General features: G+C 38.1%; 3 protein-coding genes across 4 annotated transcripts in view; all 3 read right to left on the minus strand.

The window, feature by feature from the left end:
* Positions 1–7,261, minus strand: part of LOC103371295 (phosphatidate phosphatase LPIN2) — a 21,589-nt gene extending 14,328 nt beyond the window's left edge. The window contains exon 1 of the mRNA XM_008300561.1: positions 7,093–7,261. The gene's annotated coding sequence lies outside the window, so the exon portion shown is untranslated. The remainder of the gene's footprint in view (positions 1–7,092) is intronic.
* A 3,651-nt stretch (positions 7,262–10,912) lies between these two features.
* On the minus strand, positions 10,913–12,873 carry LOC103371299 (smoothelin-like protein 1). The gene is made up of 3 exons (XM_008300566.1): positions 12,849–12,873; positions 11,373–11,597; positions 10,913–11,278 (listed from the first exon to the last, which is right to left on the minus strand). The coding sequence occupies exons 1-3, from the start codon at positions 12,871–12,873 to the stop codon at positions 11,052–11,054; spliced, it is 477 nt and encodes a 158-aa protein (XP_008298788.1). The 3' UTR covers positions 10,913–11,051.
* Positions 12,874–13,980: 1,107 nt separating this feature from the next.
* myom1b (myomesin 1b) overlaps positions 13,981–24,699 on the minus strand; it is a 43,625-nt gene continuing 32,906 nt past the window's right edge. For both annotated transcript variants that reach the window (XM_008300563.1, XM_008300564.1), the window contains 18 exons: positions 24,453–24,637; positions 24,253–24,367; positions 24,011–24,167; positions 23,820–23,926; positions 23,647–23,691; positions 23,402–23,538; positions 23,169–23,313; positions 20,327–20,386; positions 20,072–20,139; positions 19,078–19,191; positions 17,411–17,498; positions 17,283–17,321; positions 17,084–17,189; positions 16,669–16,832; positions 16,332–16,368; positions 15,426–15,448; positions 15,120–15,175; positions 13,981–15,018 (listed from right to left, as the gene is read on the minus strand). In XM_008300563.1, coding sequence (XP_008298785.1) covers positions 14,758–15,018; positions 15,120–15,175; positions 15,426–15,448; positions 16,332–16,368; positions 16,669–16,832; positions 17,084–17,189; positions 17,283–17,321; positions 17,411–17,498; positions 19,078–19,191; positions 20,072–20,139; positions 20,327–20,386; positions 23,169–23,313; positions 23,402–23,538; positions 23,647–23,691; positions 23,820–23,926; positions 24,011–24,167; positions 24,253–24,367; positions 24,453–24,637 — 1,907 coding nt within the window. In that variant the 3' untranslated portion in view covers positions 13,981–14,757. The remainder of the gene's footprint in view (positions 15,019–15,119; positions 15,176–15,425; positions 15,449–16,331; positions 16,369–16,668; positions 16,833–17,083; positions 17,190–17,282; positions 17,322–17,410; positions 17,499–19,077; positions 19,192–20,071; positions 20,140–20,326; positions 20,387–23,168; positions 23,314–23,401; positions 23,539–23,646; positions 23,692–23,819; positions 23,927–24,010; positions 24,168–24,252; positions 24,368–24,452; positions 24,638–24,699) is intronic.

A 24,699-nucleotide genomic window follows, 5' to 3' on the forward strand; every position in this document is an offset into this window, starting at 1 on the left:
GAACATTTACACAACATTTCTGGTTCATCGTGTAGAGATTATTTAAGAGTGTTATCATCTCTTGGAGTGAGTCCAGCGAGGCCCCAAGTTTTGGAGTCTTTAAATCCAAAATGAAAACCTTAAAGTTTCCAAAATGCTGTTAACTAAAAGCCTTTAAAAGTCAAGGTCTGTTAATTTTACTGCTTATTTCCTTTTTTTATTTTTTAGAGCTTTACGTTTTATATTTTTCTAATTTAATCGTGTTGTTTACCTTTGGATGGTTAACTTTTGCATTTTTAACTTCTTTTTGGTGCTTTTTCAGTTTCCCTAGGCAGCATCTTGAGTCTACATCTGTGTTTGAAACATAATTTATAAATTAAACCTCTAAATTGCCAGTGATTTTTATTACACTAAAGAAAAGAGGCTCCCCTTCAGTCTAAACCAATGCCAGTGACTAAGATTTAAACAGCAAACAAAGGTTTTAAGCCTAAAATTGACAAGATGAACAAAAGAAACATCGCCTTACCCTCGTGTCAACCACAGATCACTTTCATAAACATGTTGTTATTGAGATGACTGATAAAATCAATCAGCAGTGACTGTTTGTCCAAACAAATCCGGCTTATCACAGCTGTTTTCTGTCTCTCTCCAGAGCATCACATCACACTTCACGACTTCAGCATTGACTTGTTGCAGGCAGGTGTCTCCTGTCTCTTGTCCAAGTTTTCTGAGCTCAGACTTGTGACTTCCCTCCTAAATCTCCTGAAACAGGAGGCAGTTTCACTCCTCAGACTTCCCCTTTGTCCTTATTGCACCTTGTTTCATCCCCGCTAACGTCAGTCGCAGTCATATGAGTGTCATTATGAGCTGCTCACGTTGCTCAACACCTGTCATTACTCTAGTTGGCAAAAACACCACTTTCAGTATGAGCTCAAGATATTTCTCAGATACGCAGCTGAAAACACGACATACGGACAGAAACTTGTCGTGTGTGTGGCCTGAACAAAGAGAAGGTAGAAATCTCCTGCAGCTTGTGTTTAGAACAACACTGGGCGAGTTTACACCGACTAAATCTGAGCTGCATACCAGCTGGACGGACTTTGAAACCATTGAGTCTCTCAGACTGGCAGCCGCTGCACCAACTGAACTCTAATGCACCTCATGAACCGCAGATCAAAATTATGCTCAGCAAATGATAATCCGCTGATAACAACTGAAAAACATGGAGGGAACATCTTGTTGTGCCTCTGATTCTGGACATCCAGACTAATCAGATCATCATCACAGTGTGTTTTAAGCTCTGCTGACCTTAACATGATTCATGACAATGAAAAGTGAAGTCGTACAGTTTGATAAAAAAAATGTGTCGACCAATGAAGATGTCGTTGTTCTTGTGATGCTTTAGTGTAGAGCATTTGGCTTTCACTTAGACATCTGGTTAATTAGGCCTTTATGCTTTGTGGTAATTTAGGATTTACAGGATTTTTACATCAATGTCATGAAAGAAAATTAATTCACTGGATCTAAACATTCACATCCCAGACAGTGTAACTGTCAACATCTAATCACAATATGTTCTGAAAGCAAATGTATCTGTGTCACAGTGGACATTTTTCCTAAACTTTTTGACTTTTCACAGAGTAAACAATCAGTCAGTAAAGTGAGAAAATAATCTTGAGGATAATCAATAAGTAAACTAATCATTTGGAGCCCTGCACTTTAAAAAAAAATAAAAATAAAAGACAAACAATATTATTCCAGCAGCTGTGGTGCCCAAAGCATTCTGTAAAATAACAGAAAATAAGAGATGTAATTTGACATGACCTCATGACCTTTTGGCATTTTATTTATAAAATATAATTGGAGCAGTAGTAAGAAGTAATTTACATTTTTAATGAATGATATTTACATGTGTAACAACAATGTAATTATCTATACTATGTAATAACAATATATAAAACTACATATAATGATGAAAACACATTCATTCAACGTTTTGATTAGGAAAACGTCAACTATTGTAAAAGATCGTCATTTAACAAAGAAATTTATGCAAGATTATACAATCAATGTTTCTTTTTGGGTTAATTTTCACTAATTGTTTCAAGTTTTAGAGACATTTTCAGAGTGATGAACTTGAATTTACCAGTTTCATGTAAAAAGAATTTTATATAGGGTTAGGGTTAGGGTTATTAATTTGTGAAATTATAATAAACTTGTCTCTTTATTTAAAAAAAAAAAAAATTCTTTACAAAATAAAAATGTTATGGTTTTATAAGTTACAGGTTTATATTTAATTCTCGTCACTTTATATTAGTTGTCTAAATTAACAGTAATTCTTTCTAATTTATTGCATATTTTCATGTATTTCAGAAATATTGGGGGAAAAAATCTGTAAAACAAAAAGGAAAAATTCCCTAAAATTACTTTTTAAAAAAATAAAAATTACAGCGTATTAAACCAAAGCAACACTACAGAAAAACAGTTCAACCCAGTCTGCATACTGAACCAGAACTCAGACCCTCACCTCGACTCACCAGAGTCCAGGGAGCCTTCAGGTGCAGCCGCTGCTCTACAGGTGACCTCCCTGTCTGCTCCATGCTACCTGGACAGCATTCACCCCAGCTACCTCCTCCTCCTCTGCCCCTCCGTCCTCCTCGGGCAGCGTCCCCCTGGTCTGATCCATCCACCACAGCTCCTCTGACCTTTCTACGAGCACTCGGAGGGGAAATTACCCCCCAGCCTGAGCTCTAAAACGCTTACATAAGCTACCTTAGCTCAAGCCCCCCGTCGGCACCGTTCTGCGCCGGAAAAGTTTCTATAAACAGAGCAGCTCGAGGGAACCGTTTAATCTGTCAGTTATTTGTTTGAGAAGCAGTTTGAGCACCATAAAATAATGCATAAACAGATATAAAAACCAAGCAAAGTGAGTGGGATTCATCCTCTGGGAACCAGGAAAAAGCTCATAAAAATGTGTCATTCAGTGACTTTCTGTGTTTTTGGAAAACACAAAAATATTAATAAAATTACAAAAATGGACGAAATTTACACAACTAATCTAAAGTGATGTAACAAAGCTGTAACTTAGAATAACCATAGAATATTTTTTTAACATAAAAAGACAGATTTATCATAATTTTACCAATATTTCCTTTATATTTAATTTATGAAACTGTCAAATCTAATTTTAATACTCTAGATATATTTCTAAAATATATGCAACTAGTGACAATTAACAGAAAAGAGATGCATTTATTCTTTTATGTCACATAAATTTGTTTGTTAAATGAGAGATATTTTTATAATTATAGACGTTTTTACAGCAAAAATGTTGAATGAATGAGTTTTTATCATTATATATCATATTATTATAGGCTATTTCAATGTTTTTACACATGCTATATCCTTTATTAGACAATAAAAAATATACATTAAACTAAGGTTATTATTTTCTGGAATATTATTGTTAAGTTTTCCCCAATTTACGAATTGTTTAGTTTGTGGAAAGTTTAAAAAAACAAAAACAAAGTGAGGTAAAAATGCCCATCGTGACACAAATACATTCAGTCTGTATAAAACATCACAGCAGTCCAGCCAGTAGTTGGTTGCTTATTAGAAATTGTTCCATCAAGCACAAACCCAGGTAATAGCAGCATCACTCTGAGCTCTGTGTGGACGTAATGTGCTGCAGCAGCACATTGTGGACTGAACGTGCGGAGCTCATTTTAATGGACAAAGCAGAAGAGTCTAGATGAGAGTGATCAGGACGAGCAGCCACATCTCTGTCCACCGTCTGCATGATCTGCACACCACCAAATTTAGTCTGAGCCTCACTCCCACAGCGCTGCGTTCAGGGCCCGCTGCGTTGCTTTTCATTACAGATACTGAAGTATGATGGCGAGCTCAAGTGTGTGGGCTTGAAATTGACTGACTTCATCCAGAACGAAACAAGAACACACAAGTCGGTAAACATCAGAAGACACACTGTTGGACAGATCAATAACAGGTGAACATTTAGGTCTAGGACAAACTCACTGTTGCTTGGATTTGCATTGTGAATATATATAGACGGTGTTTTATAAGCGTACATGTGTCAGACAAAGAGTCCGAAGCTGGAAATGTTTGTCATTGTTCCTGATTGGTGCTAATAATTTATCACATGATGAATTATATAATCGAACGATTGTTTTAGCTTTAAATCCCCCCAAAAATGAGCAAAGTCCAGCAGCATAAGATGGTCTAAAACTCAACAACAAGTGAGGAACACGGCAAAGGAGCTGAGATTGCTAGCAAAAAACAGTTCACCTCAAGATGTATTAATAATATATTTACATCACACACAAGTAATATAACAAAGGTGACACACTGATGTGAAGCTTGTGCAGTAGCTTTAAAATTTGGGTTAGGAGTAGGTGAGAAAAGATAAAGACATTCACAGCAGATGAGATATTAATGCTGAAAAATTAGTCATTTAGTCAATTTCCAGTCAAAAACAGGAAATTAAATTGTCATTTTCTGCTTTTCTCTGTCATATATCAAAGTAAACTCAATGGATTTGTGTCACAGTGGGCATTTTTGAACTTTTAACAGACTAAATAATTAGACAAGTAAATTGAAAAAAACAATCTTCGGATTAATTAAGAATTAAATTAACCATTATTTACAACCATGCACTATAAAATCTGAAATAATATTTGTAAAAAAAAAAAAAAGAAATGTTAAAAAAAGTAGTAATAACAATATTCCAGACTGCAGCAACAATAAATAAATTATAAAAAATAAAAGCAAATATTTTTTAAAAAAATAGCAAAAAAAATATTTTTTAAAAATATACATTTTTAAAAATAACATTAAAAATATATATATATATATTTTTTTTTTTCATTTTATATGATGAATTGTGTTATTGACCAGTTGTTTCAGTTATAAATCTGAAACAATCAAGCAAAGTCGACCTAAACAAGACGGTCAACAGCTCAAGAACAAGTGAGGAAGTTTGTTTTTTAGTTTCCACTGTAAGCAAAAAAAAAGTTGTTGAGGTGAACACATCTGCTTGCGGTGAATTTCAAACAAGTTTCACAACAAGATTCAGATGGAAAGAGAGACCTTTGGACACGTGTACTTCCATTTTCACTTTTAACTAGTGCTTGGCTTCTTCCTCATTTACAGGAATCAGTGTTTACAGATGTGACGTCTCCTATTGCACGTTAAATAATCTGGGACTTTTAATTTTTTAAAGGTCCCTTTTGCTGCAACATTATCAAACATCCACGAAACAAATCCAGCACAGCCAGTTGTCAGCTACGACGCTCGGTCTGAGTGGGGTGACAGGACTTTAAGAAGTGTTAATCCTGTTTACAAGATTAAGACAAATCTAGCTTTCCCTGTCTCGGCACGTTTCTCCCGCGCACTACGTCCAACGTGAGTCTGCGTCATTGTTGTTTTGACCAACGCTGTCCCACAGAGTCTGCAGGTTAATGACGGATTTAACACCAACATGGACGAAAAGGGATGAAAATGGATGAAAAATACCAACTCTGGCACATTTACAGCAATGATTAACAATGTGTAGGCTCATGTTTATGCTGATTAATGCATCTTACAACTGGATTGATGTGTATTATTTTTTAATTAACCTCTAAATGTATTTAATAAATGGTTAAGGAAAGTTTCCAGAGCCCAAGATGAGGTCTATTAATTGGTTATTTGTCCAACAACCCTCCAATACTCCAGCTGATTGAATACACTGTGATATGAAACAGAAAGAGCAGCAAATCCTCCTGTTGAAGAAGTTAAAAAGAAGTTTGGCGATTATTCAAAATAGCAGATGATTCACTTACTGTGACTCAGATCAACTAATTTCAGCACTGAATGCATTGTTGTCAAATATTGTACAGCTGTTTTCACTTGCTTTTTGTCCAACAAACCCTCCACTGCCAAATTTGATTAGATATACTATCATAAATAACAAAAAAAAAGCCACAAATCTTCACATTTGCGAGGCTAAACTGAGTATATCTGGTGATTAATCAAAACATCTTCACTCACTGTGATCAATTAATCAACTAAATTCAGCATTTTAGTGGTTTCAAGTATCTTACAACTGTTTACACTTGATTAATCTGTATTATTTTTTGATTACCCTTGAAATCTATTAAATAAATTTAAAAAAAAAAAAAGAAAAAGTTTCCAGACCATTAAGTGATGTCTTTAAGTTCCTTATTAGTCCAACAAACCCTCCAGTATATAAGTTCCTGTAAATACAAGCATGAAAAACAGCACAGCCTCACATTTAGGAAGCTAAAATTGAGTATGTTTGGCGAGTTATTAAAATAGCTGATGATAAAACTTAAACTCTAAATCTATAAAATGAAGAGTCAAAAAGGTCTCTAGAGCCCAAAGTGAGGGCTTTAAATTGCTTGTTTTATCCATCAAATCCATAAATATATTGGAAATACAGTAATAAAAAACAGAGAAAAGCAGCAAATCCTCAATATTAAGAAGCTAGAACTCAGTATGTTAAGCTCAACTTAAATAATTCAGGTTTAATAAAAACAGCAGTTGAAAAAGTGGCTATTTTTGTGGTTTTAAATATCTACAATGCATGTGGGAAATATTACAATATTAAAACCCAATCTGAAAATCATATCTACCTCCACATGCACTTAAACTACACCCTCACATGCACCTGTAGGTTATATAATACGAACTATGCTCGTTTTATAGTCAGTAAATCTTGACTTATAAAAGTACTTCACAATAAAACCTGTGAGGCGTTTAAAGACCCAGTTGAGCGTTTAAATCTCACCAAACAGCCATTTATGAGACGAGCTGTAATTTAATTAGCCTTAGCACACACAAATAATACATTAGAAGCCAGGAGCTAACAGCTAGTCGGAGCTTATCGTGAATATTTTCAGCATCAACACTTCAAAAGAGACGCTCAGAGTCAAACAGGAGTCGTGAAGCCGTTAAATGTCTCCTCAGACGGATTTAAAAGACCCCGCAGCCGCTTCAATGAGAGACGCTGACGCACATTACCGGGAATTACGAGCCCGTTAGTTTTTCTGGAGCCGTTAAGCGACGGTGCGGAGGAGAAGGAAATCATCCTACCTTCCGGTGTGGAGGCTCGGTGGAGGCTGAACTCTCCGGTCTGAGCGGCTGCTGCTGCTGCTGCTGCCGTGAAGCCCGCACACCACGTGACCCCGGGGACACACGTGACCGCGGCTGATAAGCTTCGTTATCGGAGCTGAAATGAAAATGAAAAAAATCTTCTCCTCGAACATCTCTGATTTGATGTTTACTGAGAAAGTAACCTTCAGATTAATTATTATTAATAAAAAACATTATTTGTAGGCACTTCCATGTAAAATATATATAATCAAAATAATGATAATAATAAATTTACAAATAAAGAAAAAAGAAATTTCAAAATTGGACCCAACAAAAATGAATTTAGTATTTCGGTAATACTTAAAAAAAAAAATAAAAAAAAAAATCAGTAGAATATTTAAAAAATAAAATAAAATAAAAACAAAAATAAAAATGATCAATCAATATTTTGCATAATCATTTTTTGCAATCCTACACTATGAAAAAGAAAATAAAGTTAAAGAAAAAATAAGAATGAAAGAAACAAAAAAAAAAAGCATTCTGGTCACTGTGGCAGCAACTGAATAAGTAACTACATAACAAAAATAAATAATAATAATAATAAGAAGAAGAAGAAGAACAATAAGAATAATAATAAAAACTTTTAAAGTCACAGATAATAGCAGCCTTAATTTTCCATGACATCATGTATATTTTTTGTCTTTTAAATGTTTAAAAAAATTATTTAAAGGCATTGAAATAAACTTGACAAATGGTGCAATCGATCACGTTCTTCTTTTTTTGTTGCTTTAAATCCCAACAACAAAGCATAAATCACCTGCACAAGATGTCAAAAGCTCAAGAACAAGTGAGGAAGTTAATTTTTTCGACTGTGGTTTCCACCGTTAACAAAAAACTGTCGAGTTCACCATCTTCTGTTTGTGGTAAATTTCAGACACGTTTCACAACAAGACTCAGATGGAAAGAAAAACCTTTGGACTCTGTCACTTGGACATTTTATATTTCCATTTTCAGCTCAAATCATCATATTTTTATCCATAAAATATTAATATTCATAGAAATATTTGTAAGATTTTTGTTTTCTTCACAAAAAGAAAACGTTATTCTTTCAGTACAAACACCAACTGTGAGGCTGCTCCTAGTCACAGTGAGATAAAATATCTGTGGCTGAAGGAACTGAATTCAATACTGACTGCTGTCTTGGTTAGAGTTGTTTTGGTTACTATGAAAAGAAACAACCCAAATTGAATTTAACATTTATTAAAGACACACCATGTTTCCACCATGTCTGTTTTGTCAAACTACAAAAACAGAAGTCTCTGGTAAGCTGTAACTCTTCAACAATTCATCCCGGAAAATCAGCAAATATGCTTGTTTTGCTTCCTATAAACTTAATTGAATGAGTTGAGTGAACTCCCCCGTGTTCATTTATTAAATTAATTTGAACTCAAAATACCTCAAGCTTTAAGACCTTGTGTTTTGAAGTGGCTTAAAAACAACACAGACATTTGAAGTTTAATAAACTAGACAGCAGCAAATTTCACATGTTTACATTAAGTAAAGTAGAAAAGATAAGTTGATTTGACTAAATTCAAGTATGATATTTACTGTTTATTTAAAAAAGTGACTGCAGTCAGATGGTTTGCTGCTCAAATACATTTAGAGAAACCAACTCCACCGATTTGTCTTTCCTTGGTTCATGTAAAAAGCAGGTTTGCTCAAATATTTTAGTACCTCAGTTTGGTGTAACACATACAGTCATGTGGAAATCTGGACTTTTCCGGCATTTGAAGCAAACATTTGAACCTTGTTGAAGTTGTGTCAACAGATCAAAGTGTTGTACTGATACAAATATACAAATGACACGTTAAATTAGTCATTCTCATAATTTAAATTCATTTTTAAAAGTTAGTCAAACGGAAAAAGTGAGCCCATCTCTACATTCATGACACCTTCAGATCCGTACAGATGCTCATGATTAGAACTTAACTGGAGGTTAACAGATGGAACCGGCCTTACATAAAACTCTAACATCTCAGATCTGCTGTTGTCTTTGCTGTTGAAGTGTGTCATCATGCCCAGATTTAAAGAGCTCTTTACAGTGTTTATAAAAACGTGGTGTGGATTCATATAAAGACTTTAAGTTCTGCATCATATCAGAGAGTTCTTAAAGACAATGTGAGGCCAAGCTGAAGTTCATTACAGTTGTTGACATGAAGCTTTAAACAGGCCATTGATCCTGTGAACTTAATTAAATCCATCGGAGACAAACTAAATCCAATTCATCAAATAAATTAATAAAAATTCAATTTTGGTAAACTGAACTGATTTAGTTTTGCCAATAAACAAATCAGTGGAGGGAAAAAAGTATCACAACTAGTCCTGCTAAAATCTAACAAAACAGCAAAGAGCAAACTAGTGGAGGTTTGCAGCAGAGCCTTTAGCTGGTGCATTTAAATCACATTTGTTCATATATTTATTTCAAGAGAAATTCATTAAATTAGTTCCTTAGTCGAAATGGACAAGAAAAAAACTGCAGAAGAAACATGATCCCATTTAGATTTTAGATACTGTGTTCTCACTTTGGACAGTCCAAACACAGAGTTACATATTTGTTAAATTTTGCGCCCCGTTTGTGAGAATTATAATTAAAAGCTCCCAATATTAAGGTATTTCTGTTCCAAACCTTCAACTTTAAACTGTGTTGTACAACAAAAATTGTTTAATTTAATCTTCATAGAAATAAACATCTTTTTAATCATCAACATGCTCTGATATTCAGTTAAATTGTGTAACCTACTGTTCACGAGGTTTTTATAGTTATTTGTTTGAGCCACTTGAGCCACAGGTTTATGTAAAGAAAGACAGATGCTACCCCAAATAACCCCAAACAACAGATTATCTATAGTTCAAATGTATGAAATTCAGCCACAAGGACAAAAGTATAAATCACCACAGTCATAAAACCACAGTCAGATGGTCAGATTATATCACCATTCAGGTTTTTTTTTATTCAAACTTCCTCTTGTTTTTGCTGTGAAATGAAGTGCAGCTTCACTTCTCATGTTCTCTGTTCATAGGTCAGAGGTCACAGTCGGCTTCAGAGCTGCAGGAGTCTTGCAGGGATTTGCTTCGGGGCAGTTTAGCAGATATTTAGCAGCACAGGTTGAACATGAACCCTCAGATAGAAGTCACCGTGTCACCAGGCTGTTGTACAAATACATGTAAGGAGGAACTAATGCTCCATCCTTTAGCCATGGAGAGGGAAGCAGTCATTTTCATTTCCTCATTAAACGCCAGCTGAGTCATGACGAAGGATTTCCATGATGATCTTTGTGTTTTTGTTGATCAAGTGTCTTTATAGTTTGTATCTGCGTTTGGCTGCTTTTACCCAAAATGTATCATCTCCAAACATGTATTACTTTTTATTTGCTCTTATCTAGTGAAACATTTTTCACTGAGCTCAAACAGGAGATAAAACAAACCTCTAATTCAACAGAAACACATTTAAAAGTGAGCTGCAGTCTCCAGCTTGCAGGACTTTACTGGATCTCTGCAACTTTTACACTTGTAGATTAGAATTAATTCTGCTCTGCTTCACCACAAGAATTTCTCATGTTTGCTTTGTTCTTCCCTCTAACGAGAGCGTAATGTGCCTTTTTAAGCCTCCCTGCGTCACTCTGTGTATTTTTAGCGCGTTATACAAAGTTAAACCGATAGATATTACAACAGCTCCTTTATTCAAGCGTATATGATGAAAAACACACATGCAAAATATTAAAATTTCAAAAGGTCAGCAGTGGAAACAGTGAAGAACGTGAGGTTGTGACGAGACCGCTTATTTCTATTGGAGCAGATGTACAAATTATTGTTTTTATTACTTTATATAGGAGAAAATGCAACGTTATGATAAGTGCACATCAAACTTATTGGATAAAATGTGCTTCTTTCTGCTCTGTTCATTCAGTGACTTCATGCTGTGCCTCTGCTTCCTCCTCTGCCGGCTGCTCCTCTGGTTGGTCAGCAGTCAGCGGCTCATCAACCAAATCTTCTTTTGCATCTTCTGAAGCTTTTGGTTCTTCTGCAGCAATATTTGCAACATTTTCCAGCTTTGTTTCCTCTTTTACCTCCTTGCTTTTGCTCTCCTCTTCCTGCTTTTCCACAGGAGGAGGCTTACTAACAGATTCTGCAGGACATTAATCATTAGTTAGCGTTTCGTCTCTATCTAGGAGAAGCTGCACCGTTCTGTAGCGTCTCAGAGGCATATTAAACCTTCTCACCCTTTCGCTTCTGCATTTTCGTCCCACTGGTTTTCATCTTTTCCTTCGGGGTGTTTGGGCCGAACACCACGTTTCCTTCTGCGTCGGTCCAGTATGACGTCACTCCTAAATCAGGCGTCCCCTCTGTGATCTCCAGCTGAGAGCAGACAGAACGAAGTGAAACATGGCAGCGTGATGAAGCTGTGAAACCAGAATCAACCACCACGCTGAAGTGATGTCTGTCCACTACTTACCCAGGAGGCTCAGGGAGGTCAAACCTACCACTGACTGCCAAAATAATACACCTCAAAGTGCAAGTAAGAAAAACTCTAGTATAAGCAATCCATTCATATCTCTACTGAACACATATTATAACTTTGACACATTTCAGAAAGGTGCTACTTTCATACGCAAAGATTTAAACACTCTCCTGTTCTCGTTGCTTTCTAATAAAGTAGGACCTTGTTCAAAAGACACATGAGCAGTGATCATAATGTGATGTGGATATATGATAATCTCTTCTTAGTTGATGGAATATATTTGGCTCCAGTTTCTTTTTCTCTGCAGTAAAATCCATTAGGACTTGTCAGATTTACTGTATTCCTGCTTTGTTAAATCCACATCCTGATCTTAATACTATTAGTTATGTGAAGAGGTGATATTGATGTGTTTGTCAAAAGGTTCCCAGGCTCCAAAGGTTGTCCACTTCAGGTGAATGAAACCACGATCCAAACCAAGTATTGGCATACACTGTGCTAAATTACCATAAAAATAAAGCCAGGCTCTAACAGTAGTGAACTGTTTGACAAAAATACAGTCAAAACCAGTAAGATTTTTTTTTTTTTACCTAAATACAAGAATGACAGTGTGACCTGAACAAAAAATATGACAAAAACGACACAAACACAACTCAAAATGACACAAATGAAAGACAAAAGGAGACACAAACATGGAAAAAATGAGAGAAAAAACAACAGGAAGGAGACTAAATGACACAAAAGAGACACATAATGACAAAAATGAGACACAAACTGACAGAAAGGAGACAAAATTGTCCTCATGAGACATGAAACGACATAAACGAGAGACAAAAGAAAAATGAGAAACAAAATGACACAAGTGGGACACAAAACAACAGAAAGGAGACACAAAATGGCACAAACAAGATGGAAAACGTCTTAGTCCTTAAAGTAGGACACAAAAGAAGACAAAACAATATGAACAAGACACAAAAGAAAAATAAAAAAAACAAAATGACATAAACGAGACACAAAACATGACAAAGATAACGGACAAACCTATGCATACAGTTAATATTGATTAAAGTGATACTGTGATATAAATAACGTATATTATTGGAAAGTCTAGCAGCTATATTCAAACTGTAAACCTCGTATTTTACTACAGAGTGCTGTCATCAGTTATACAGTCATTAACTGTAAAGTAACAGTAAAATCCTGGCAGCTGTGTTTTTACAGTATTTTACTGCAGTATTACAGTCATGGTCGTTGATTAAACCCATCCAAACTCATCTCTGTGTATCAAAGGTGCATATTTCGGAGATTTTGCCAAAAAAAAAAATCTTAAAAAATGTAACTCCACCCTTCCATACTTGCTGCAGCTCGAGCACACCAGCTCACCTACAACCCAGCTGTAACACTGTAAATAACGCTACCAATAGCAAGTAATATGACACTTAAATGGAAATGTAGTATATGAGTGATTCAGTCATACATGGTTGTAAACTGATTCTGAAGAGGAATAATGAAACAGAGATCCCTGTGCTGCAAGTTGACAGGATTGGCTCTTTAGATTTGTTTCATATGAAACTCTAGAAGTCTGAATCCATGTTTTTGAGACTGTCACTATCAGTGCACGGCAGTTTGAAGGTGTAATATTCAACCGTGCTGTTGGCTGCTTACTTCACCTATATGTTATGTGCTCTATAAAATCACCATATGAACATGTTAAAGTGAAAAACTTTTTGAGCTAACAGCTGCCTATGTAAACATCTAGCAGATACAAAGCAACACTGGGAATCAATGTCCGTCTGATATTCACTTCCCTTGTTTTTGCTTCTGCTGTGTTCACCAGGCAGTGAAACTGGAACTGAACTGTGGATGAAACATTCTTGGTCCACTTCATTCACAAATTACACAATAGAGACGTACGTGATCTTTGTCAGCTGTTTCCTTGAATATTAAGTTTTATAACCCGTCAGACTGAATGAGAAGGTACTAAAATGACAAGTGCATGTCTGGTGCTGCTAAAAATTTAGATATTTAAGGTTTATCTTGTGGAAAATGTCTGTAATATTTCTGTTGTGTGATTATATGGTTGGGTGGCAACCAAACAACAAGTAGAGTTTTTTTTCAGCTACGTTCAGTTGTGCTTGATTTTCTTGCTTATCCTTAGGTGAACGCCACATTTCTTGGTTTTTCAAGCACACCCTAAATAAGTGAATTCACAAACAGATATCAGGATGGAGGAGGTTGACCTTCAGACTGTCCGACAGAAACTGTGACTGGGAGTGAACAAAAAAAGGGGAACCGAAACGAGAGAGTGAATAGTGAAGGGTTTAAAAACAAAGAGACACAACTCATAGAGAAAAAGGAGGAGGAGGAGGACGTGGGGAAGTACATGCTTTCTTTTATTAGTCTCATCAAGACACAGGGGAACAGGAAGTGAGGCAATAATCACTACTGTTGGTATTAACAGTGCTCTTCATTGCAGTGGCATCGACATCACAAATAAAGGAGACAATCATTCATAATCAGTATCGATGGACTGTGGAGGGGACAGAGCGGTGAATAACATCGATAATAATGAGGAGACGTGAGCTGACGGACGGTGTTCAGTGATGTGATGGTTACATTTAAAGTGACTGTGAATACAATGGAACAAACAGACATGGAAAATCGGATGAAATCGCACATGTTTTTATACATTTGCTACAGATTTTGTTTGCTTTGGATTTCATAATTTAATTTAATTTTGCAATCTTTGTGCTTATTTGTTTCATTAACAGTGAAGTAATTTGTAGCAAATGTAAAAACATGTTTTTTAATACACATTTAATCCACACTAACACCTCAGTGACTCATTGTTGCATCCTTTGGCTTTACTTTGTTAAATAACGTCTGATTTCTTCTTCTAAAGTCAACATGCCACAATGTTACACAAACAACAAATTGCACCAGTAATGGACCAAATGTGCTCATATCATCATTTTGACGTTACATCTCTTGGATTTCTCTCTGAGCTGTTGGATGTTCAGATTCAGCACCTCTAGAGTTGATATATTCTACACAACACATCCTCAAGCCCTTCTTTTTTCCAGTGTTTTTTTTTTTTCTTGTTTTTTTTTTTTCATTTACACATATTTACGACAAGATTTGGACCGCTTTTACTTTTTCTTGCCGCCCGCCTCGTCGGGGATGAAGACACTTACGGTGAAGTCCCCGCTCTCTGTGCCGTACTTGTTCTTCACCAGGATGCTGTACTTGCCCGAGTCCGACGTGTTCACGCCCGTGATGGTGAAGCTGGCGAACTTGCCCGACTCGAACTTCAGGATGCAGTGGTCGTCGGACGTGATCTCCCTGTCGTTCTTCAGCCAGGTGACCTCTGGCACCGGGTTGCCCGAGATGTTGCAGGTGAGATTGAGGGCCTGGGAGGAGGGAAATGTGCGACACGCAGCAGGAATATCATACATTTAAGCCACGCTGAGAGCCAAAGAACATGCAGATGGAGCCGTTGTGCTGTGCTCACCTTGCCCTCCTGGATAGTCACCACATCAGGCAGGCCTCCCGCCACTCGAGCACGATCTTAAAGGCACAATCGTAACTTGAATTATTAAAGTAAATTAGCAAAAATGCACCTTATAAAACTCCACAACATAAAATCCTTGTATTTAAATGACCTGACGTTAGAAAAAGTAGTGTTTTATGAACTTTTAGTAGTTTTGGTTACAATAAAACTGTACAGTGAAACTTATTTGAAATTATTCTACACTGTATAATAAATATGTATTCATCTTTAGGCCTAAATAAAAGAAGAAACCAGAGTGTCACTTACTTCTCTCTGCAATAGCAGCAGCTCTGATGAAAAAAAGGGAACAAAAAAAATTAGACAAAAGGTGAAAGGACTCAGAAGTGAAAACATTCCTATTTTTTGAGGTATTTTCTTTAAATCACGCCAAAAATCTAACCGTATGAAAGAGAATACAACATTTTTACGCATTTATTTTCTCCAGAATTGACTCCTGCAACTCCCTTCTTACTGGAATTAATCAAAAGTCACTGTTTCTCCGCCGACTAGTTCAGAATTTAACATTTAAAGCCCATTGCAGTCCATCAGTCTGTACGTTATTCCATGTCAGATCATCGGGGGCTTTCTGCTCAGCCATCTCTGATTCGCTTCAAGCTTCTTTTTTTAAAATTATAAACTATAGATATTTAAAACAGTATCTGTAATATTTTAGACTGAAATATCAAAGATTTTCAGAGATAATCTTTAAAGAAAAGTTCCTTGTCAACCCAAACAAAAGCCTAAAATTTTCACTATTATTTCCATCATGTTATTGATTCAGAGCCTGTGATATTGAATCAAATGGTTTCTGATTATGGGAGTGTTTAAAAATAGAGAAAAAAATGAAGCCATCAGGAGAAGTCTCATGTTTGAGGACAGGATCACCAAAAAAAATGGATATTGCAGAAGCCAACTGGTGATATGTTTCAACCTTCTGTAGTTGTATGTCACATTAATACAAATAGTTTTTAATATAAACTCAATCACAAAAATGAAAAATATTGCTTGCTAGCCTCTTTACTCTTTGGGTTAACAGCTGTTGTTTAAAATGTGCCGACAGTGACTTGACTATTAACTTCTGGGTTTCCTGCTTTTGCATTCTGTCAAGGCACTTTTACCCTTGTTTTCAAAAGTACTATAAAAAATAAAGATATCAAGTAGTTAGTAACTTACTTGAGTCTCTGGAATTCTGCAAAAGCGTCATCAAATGCTGCAAAACAAAAACAAGTCGAGTAAGAACCTGAATCTGGTTTATTTAGTAAGACACCTTCATCTTTGTCTGTGTGTGACACTATAAATGCAAAACACCACAAACAAGCAATCTAAATAAGAAAAAAAAGAGTACAAAAAGACAATAGTGCACATGTTCTGCACATGTTGGGACCTGGTGAATGTTGCTATTAAAGTCAGTGACAGAAAAGAAATAAAGACTAATATAAAACTATCATCCAGCTCAAGTGTGAAGTCACTGTGGATTAGCCGGAGGTTAGAAGAGTGCTGACAGTCTCACCTTGACCAGAGAGCTCCAGGGTCCTCCTGAGGCCTCCCTTCCCATCGTTGAACTCGATGGCGTACTTGCCCATGTCTTTCTCTGTGGGATCCGTGATCTGAAGCCACAGCTGCTCTCCGACCACGCCGCTCTTCAAACGGTCCGAGAAGGCGATGGCCGAATCCCTGTCAGACACGACACATAGAGACACACACATGGTTTAATGCTGCTCTGCATTAAATGAACACAAGTAAATTAATTAGTGTAAGTAAATACTAATATATGTGTGTGTGTATGTAACAATAAAATGCATTTAGATGAGACGTTTGGTTAAAAAATCCATTTCAACTTAGAGACGGTTCTGCTGAGGTACAGTAGTGAAGGTAGCTGTGACTGATTTATTTCCACATGCTTGCTCATATATAAAGGAACTCACTTGTAATGCCATGTGACTTGGAGTAAATCATTATAGTAGCTGACAAATGTGTAGATCCGGATGCCCTCATCTGTGCTTGTGGCCTTCAGTGGAGTGGAGGAATTGGCTGCGAAGAAAACCCACATAAACATCATTTAAAAGCGTATTTTATGGTTAATATGAATCAAATGCAACATTTTCTGTAGATATTTCTTCTCACCGATAAAACTGAAAACTTCATTCATCAAGTCTTTGAAACCTAGAAGAGAGCAACATGTGGGCATCGTAAGTGATTTATTTGTTGCATTCCTTCATTGAGGTTATTAATGTGTGATCCCGTACGCTAACCTTGATCTGTCAGATTCAGCGTGGACGTGTCCTTTCCTCTGTCGTCCTTCAGGACAACCTCATACACTCCAGCGTCCTTCTTGGAAATCTGACAGCGAGAGCAGCAAAAGTCAAAATTCACCCCAGCAACATTTTGTAAAAAAAAACGTGATTTGTATTCATCTGAAAAGGCAAGCTTTTCTCTTCTGCTAGGGGTGCTGCAGAACACATATATATATGACGCAAGAGCAAAAAAGCCAAACACACAAACAAACAGGCAGACATGAATTTAAAAAAATAAAATAAGACAAAATAAAGCATTCTCAGGCAAAACCAGAAGCGGCCGAAAACTGATCCCAACTTTTAGATGTCTCCACATTAGGCTGTCGATATTGTTGGCTGCGTCTGCAGGGGAGTCGCGCTGCAATGGGACACATGTGACATCATGTTTATATGCAGCTTTCACTGCCATGAAGTCAAACCACTGCACTGGACAGACGCTTACAGACGACACAGTGGGATGTAAATGGCTTATGAGGCTGAGAGGCAGAGATCAGAGAGGGTTAAGAGAGGTTCGAGAGAAAAGAGCAGATTAAAACAGAAAAGACAACAGAACAGTTAGAGGAAGAGGTGATGATGGAAGTTCTGGAATATAGCGAGAATTAATTTATGATATATGATAACTTATTTTTAAGGAAAGTTAATGTTGGTTGTTAATAGCAAACAGTTTAGGAGTTCTCCAGTGAAATTAGTCAAATGTAAATGTTTTAACAACAGTGGTGGAAAGTAACTAAGTACATTTACTCAAGTATTGTACTTAAATGTGGCAGCACTTTTATCCTGCTTTCTGCTTCTACTCCTTTACATTTCACTCTGCATTTATCTACATCTATCTGACACTTACTCTTAGTTACTTTCAAGACTTTTACACAAGGCATCATATAACAACATTTAAAAAATACAACACATTACACCAGTGGATTCCAACTTCTTTGGCCTCTAACTTCTTACAAAAAGCTGTGTGTGGTCAGCGTCACATGTCAGGTTCTATGAGCTGTCAACAGCTCCACCAACTAACTTTCATTTTTTTTTTTTTTAAATCTTCAAAAGATCTGAAATCTCACAAAAACCCTTAAGATTAGAGGAAAAGTTTGAGTGTCAGAAGTTAGTTTTTTCTTCTCCATATCTTTGGCAACTCCTCAGATTTGTTGCTGTCAAGTATAAAAACATATAAAGTAGTTCAAACCTGCAGCAGATACAACAGTAACATGCTGCTGACACACTGATGAGTCTTTATTAATAATCTAATCATGTCATATACAATAAAACATCACTTAGAGGGACACAAACTTTGCTGCTTATTCCTTTGTACTTTTACTTAAGTGGAATTTGTCATGTACTTGCAATGAAGTAATATTTCATTTCCTCATTGCCACTTTAACTTTTTCGTCCACCACTGTTTAACAACCGTCTTCTGTTCATTTCTTTCCTCCAACTTACTTGACCCTGAAGTCAAAGACGCCCATAAAAGGGGAAGGATCCAGATATTTTTGAGAGTTCAGACATAAACAGAGCCGCACAGTGTTCACAGTCATATATGCCAGTGATGATTACACAGTACAGAAATATACACAGATATATTCACATGAAATCACATTTCACTCAGGTTTCTTTCCTCATTTTCTCACCTGAGCGATTTCCAGCTTCAACACTCCCTCGGTGAAGCCCAGATGTTCGTCTGCTTTGATCTCGTGTCCGTCTTTGTACCACAGCGCAGACGTCTCCTTCTTCATGTTGCCGACCTGAATCGCAGCACAGCAGAGGGATGTTTTCACAGTTATTGCTCAGATTTAATTATTTTCCTTAATGTTCCAAAAATGTTCTAAGAAAGTTCTGCAAAGTTCTGCAAATATTGTCACTGGAAAGTTGCCATTTTAGTTCCCAGAATGGTTTTCTTAAAGACAGGAGAATTGAAGATGGTCTTTAGTGATAACATTAGTAGAACGTTAGGCTCTGATGTTCTGACTTATTCTTGCACTGAGAGCGTTCTTCCTTTGTTATCAAGAAATAGTTTGGGAATGTTTTTACAGATTCTTTCGTGTGTTCCCTTGACAACATCCTGAAAACGTCCTTAGAATGTCGCAGTGAAGGAACGTCTCATGGTGGAAACATCTCATAAAAGAACGTTCTATAATGGGAAAATGTTCTACCTTTAATATATCACGTTACAGAAAATGCTACAAACGTTCTGTATAAAAACATTCTGTCAAAAAAAACATTCTTTGTTATCGTGGAACGTTTTGAGAAGGTTTCATACATGAAGGTTCTCTGTTGTGTTCCTCAAAACATTATCAGAACATTGCAGGCAGAATGTTCCACCTCCGTAAATATATCCCAGTAAAGGGATGTCTTCTACAGAACGTTGCTATCTAACATTTCAATAACATCTTGAAAACGTCCATTTTTATCATTGTGGAAACTTCCATTAGGAGAATGTTCTGTGGTGTGTTTCCTCAACAAAAAGGCAAAATGTTCTACCTTTAATATATTACAGGAACGTTATAAAAATGTTCTGTACAGAAAATATTTTGTCATAAAATCTGGACAACATTAAACATTTGATTGACACATTTTCTTTACAAAGTCATTATAACTTGCAGCTCAAAAATCTCTGGAACTCACCTTGCACTTGAGTATAACGCAGCATTCTGGAGTCACCTCGTAGCTCAAGTATTCAATAAAGTGAGGACCTGGAACAAACATTCAGTCAAAAGGATATGAATCACTACATATAACACTTCAATCTACAATCATTCCAGTCAAACTGTTTAATGGATTCATTAATATTTTCTCCTGCGTTAGTTAATCTCTGCTTTTCTCTCTAAAACTGATGAATTAATCATGAAAATGTTCATTCCAGTTGGTCGTGGTCCATACCTTGCTTTCTGACCCATTCTTTGCTCTGGAAATCTGATTCCTTCTGCAGTTGCTTGAACACTGAAAATAAAAAATAGTTTACAGTGTTTTATGGTTTAAAACGACACCTAATCTAACCTAAAATCTAAACATGAACTCTGGTGAAGCCTCTTTTGCTGCAGAAATGTAGTTGAAGTGACTCAGTTGCAACATGACTTCTAAAAAGTTCTTACTGCCCTCTAGTGTTGACTAGTCACACATGCTGAGCTCTGCTGTGTCTATAATTTAAAGAAACTGTGTGAGTTTAAGAGTTGTGCTGATGCAGGTGGAAAAAAAACAAACACAACTTATTGCAAATGTACACCATGAGCTGACAGATGAAGGTCCTGTACAAACAGTTGGAACCAGTTACAGCTACATGGTCTGTCTGGATGCAGGCTTTTGTAGGCTGGTAATAATTCACAGAAACTGATGGAAGGAACCAAAGATGTCCACTAGAATGGGTGAGATGAAGTAATTAAGGGCTCTGACTTTGGTTCTTGCCACCAGCATGTTTTGAAAAGGGTGAAAGTTATAGACTGTTACTGAGAAAGGTCACGTTAGGGAGGAAAAATGTGAGGGTCCTAGACTGGGTTCACTGTGCTTTGGGGATTTTGTCTGTCTTTGTGTTTGGGTGGATGTGCCTCTGTTCACTGCAGGCTGGGAGGAGCCGATCAGGAGAGACACCTGGCAGCTGTGGCTCATCAGCCGTGTCCTGCTTAAATACTGGCGTCTCACAGAAGACCGACGCCAGAGGATTGTGATCCTACCTCGGGGTACAGTCAGGCCACGAGCTGCCACACCGCGCTGAGCATTCTTGATGTTCTCTAGCTTCGAGTTTATGGGATGTGTTTCTCTGCCTGTTTCCAGTTCTCCTCCTCGGCTCCAGCACTCGGTACACCTCCAAGCACTCCAGCGTTTGTCACCCACGGTAATTCACGACCACGGACACCTTCACCGGGAGATCCTTCACGAGAGCACCCCCCCACGAGCACCGGACCCCTGCGCACCACCCCGGTTTCCCTCGTCACGGCTCCCTCTCTGCACCGGGAAAAACCCCACGGACCAAGGCACTCTCATGCACCGGCTCTTCGTGCACCACCCTCGGGACCCCCCTTCCCCGGATCACGACACCGAAGACTCCACTCCTCCCTCTCCACGACTGACATGCCTGCACCAGATCACACCACCGGGTTATTCCCCACGACCGGCACCCCTTCACCGGACTTTGTTTCTGCCTCCTGGTGCCCATCACTCCACCACCTTCCCTAATAAATCCTGTTTCCTTTAACCCGTCTCCCTTTTCGTTTGGGTCCACCCGCACAGTCACTGAGCACGAACCGTCACAGAATCCTCTGGCCTAAAATCATGGACCCAACGAACCCCGGCACCGTTGAGGAGGCTCTTAATGCCCAAGAAGAACTGCTTGGAAATCACGACCAGCTGTTACACGATATAAGTGTCTACCTCCAGACCCTCTCCTCCCAGGTCCAGGGAGTCTGACTCTGAATTGGCTAGTCAGGAAAATGCCCCGCTGGAACTACTAGAGACCCCGCGCATAATATGTGCTTTGAATGGCAGATTATTTGCCAGGGCCACTCACCGCACTACTCCGCTGCCACTGATCACCTCCGGGAACCATCGGGAGAGCATCCAGTTCCGCCGCTCCCCAGCCTCCTGTGCCACACGCGTCGTCTTCAGTCCGTGGCACGGTGGAAGAGACTTCGCCGCTCCCCAGCTCGCTCCCCGCTCCCGCCGCGGAGCGTTCCTGAGGCCCCCGCCGCGCCCACCACACTGGTCCTGCATCCTGGCCATCCCTGACCGGGTCGACGCCGCCACCGAGCCGGTTCCTTTGTTTCTGTCTCCTGGTGCCCATCACTCCACCACCTTCCCTAATAAATCCTATTTCCTTTAACCCTTCTCCCCGTCTCCCTTTTCGTTTGGGTCAACCTGCACAGTCACTGAGCACAACCCTCACAGAAAAATGTGGATTAGATGGGGAACCATGAAAAGGGATTTTGTGAGGCTGTACAACTCAGCATCAGTGTCCTCGGTTTGCTTTATTTGGCTGAAACCACAGGAGACCTAACAACGGCCCCAGACTCTACCTGTCCTCAAACACGTATATATTTATGATACCAAATATTAAGTCTTTGATAATATGAAATACCAAAGATTGTGGAGTAAAGACTGATTCCTAAATCCCTGCTGTAAAACCTCTGACTCTAATATTTCCACAAAAGGTGCAAAGAATTCTGAGACTGTTTTATCCAGTAGTCAGATTTCTGTTCAGGGAATGCATGCAAATGAATATATGTTTAATTAGATATTGCTTTATTTGCATTATTAAACACAACAGCTCTGGAAACTTGTGATATCTATTAGAACTGTTTTTTTTTTTTTTGCTATTAGATATCACTGTGAAACCTGTCCAGCTGATTGCTTACACAAGGCAATTGTTTTATTTTAGCAAAGTTTTCAACACATAGAAAATAATTTCTTGGAGTAAGTCCTAAACCCAACAGGAAGGCAGCCATGTTGAATTTTGGGGGATTTTTTTTCTCTCTCTAGTAAACAGGTAGTTGATGTAGCTCAAATATACTTTTGCAAGTTAACTCCAAATTTCTTATGCTTGATAGCCGCCTTGGTCTGAGCATATATATACATGTCTATATGTTATAGTCATAGCGCCACCTACTGGTAACAGAAAAACAGGATTATGTGAGAAATATCCAGTTTATATGACATCTGGTGTGTTTCTACAGCAACATGACATATATTGCTGCCTGCAGCTTTCATTTTTTGGTTGTTTGCCTGAACATACCATCTCCAATCAGCACCAAGCTGGACTGGTTGGTCGCTTTCCCGTCCAGCAGCTGGAAGGTGAAGGTGCCTTCATCTGCCGGAGTCAGAGAGTCCATGATCATCTCAATCACACCGGTGTTCTTGTCAAAGTTCATCTTGTATTTCTGCCAAACGATAAGGACAACATTTTTTTTTTCATTACCTGCTCTTGGTGTGCAAAAAACATATCAAACAGAAATGATTCCTACTGACATCCCCCGCAGAGAGAGCGTTATCGTTGAAAATGTAATCGATTTTGGCGTTTGGTGAAATCTTCTCGGCCTGCAGCCAGAAGCGAACCCTGCCCTTCTCCAGCAGCTCCACAGCCAACTCTGACTTCAGGGGAATAACTGGTGTGAAGAAAAAAAGAAAAACAACCCAAAAAACACACAACAGAGAAACCCCAGAAAAAAATGAAAACACTTAAAAACAGCAGAGACGAGCTGTGAAACACTCACTGGGGAATTTGTGGTCATGACTGATCTCCAGCAGCCTCTTCAACTCTGACAAACAAAAAGAAATTCATAAATTAAGATTAAAAAGCAACAGCTGATGTCATTTTATTAGAAAAACACATTTATTTACTTCACACAAACATATTTTTTATTGTTGTCTGGACTTTAAATCTTACCTTCCTCAGAGAAAGTGTAGCTGGATGAAGCACCATCAGTGTGGGTGACGAGACATGAGTAGATGCCAACGTCTTCCTCCCCAGGAGTGTTGAAAATAGCTTTGGACCTGCAGAGAAAACAGCATCGAAGTGGTAAGAATGATGATGTTTTCACTCAAACTGTTTCTTTTTACAAAACTGTGTCATCTCACTTGTTTCCCTTGGTCTCTATAGTCATTCGGGAGGCGTCTGTTATTTCCTCGTAATCCTTGGACCACACAAATTTGGAGTCGGGGGTCATGTCACAGCATTCAAAGTTCAGGGAGATGATGCCGTCATCGTCGACATCCACAACTATCTCCTTAGTGCCTGAACACGGAGGAAATGAACGGAAATTATTGCTGCAACTTTCAAAATGTGCATCATCATCATCATCAGCAGCAGTTCGTCCTACCTGGTTTGGTCACAGCAGGAACAGGTTCTGTCACATCTGAGGTTTTTCCAACACCGGCTTTATTCTGAGCGCGAACACGGAACACGTATGTCTGTCCTTCTTTCAGATTCTTAATCTGTAAAATGAAGGAGAGGAACCTGATCAAACACCAGCTGCTGCCACATGTGACCATGAATCAGTCAGAGAAACGGGACGACAACCTTGATGAATGACTTCTCTACAGCCTTGTTGTTGACGCCTCTCCACGCCTCCTCCGGTGCCTCGGCTTCCTTGATGTCAACGTAGAACCCGTTGACCGGATCGCGGCCCTGGTACACAGGAGCTTTCCACAACAACACCAGAGAGTCGCTTCGCACCTCCCTGATCTGCAGATCGTAAGGAGGTCCTGTGGATGAGCAGAAACACAACGGTAACACATATGTAGGCAAAAAAAAACTACAGATCAGG

This window comes from Stegastes partitus, unplaced genomic scaffold, assembly GCF_000690725.1.
Source record: "Stegastes partitus isolate 25-593 unplaced genomic scaffold, Stegastes_partitus-1.0.2 Scaffold1559, whole genome shotgun sequence".
Classification (NCBI taxonomy): domain Eukaryota; kingdom Metazoa; phylum Chordata; class Actinopteri; family Pomacentridae; genus Stegastes; species Stegastes partitus.

Coding starts and splice junctions, on each gene's coding strand:
- LOC103371299 (XM_008300566.1), bottom strand. CDS start 12,873: ATGGGTTTAATCAACGACCATGACT. Junction 11,598..12,848: donor TTTAATCAACGACCATGACT/GTAATACTGCAG, acceptor CTGGGTAAGTAG/TGGACAGACATCACTTCAGC. Junction 11,279..11,372: donor GAAAATGCAGAAGCGAAAGG/GTGAGAAGGTTT, acceptor AATGTCCTGCAG/AATCTGTTAGTAAGCCTCCT.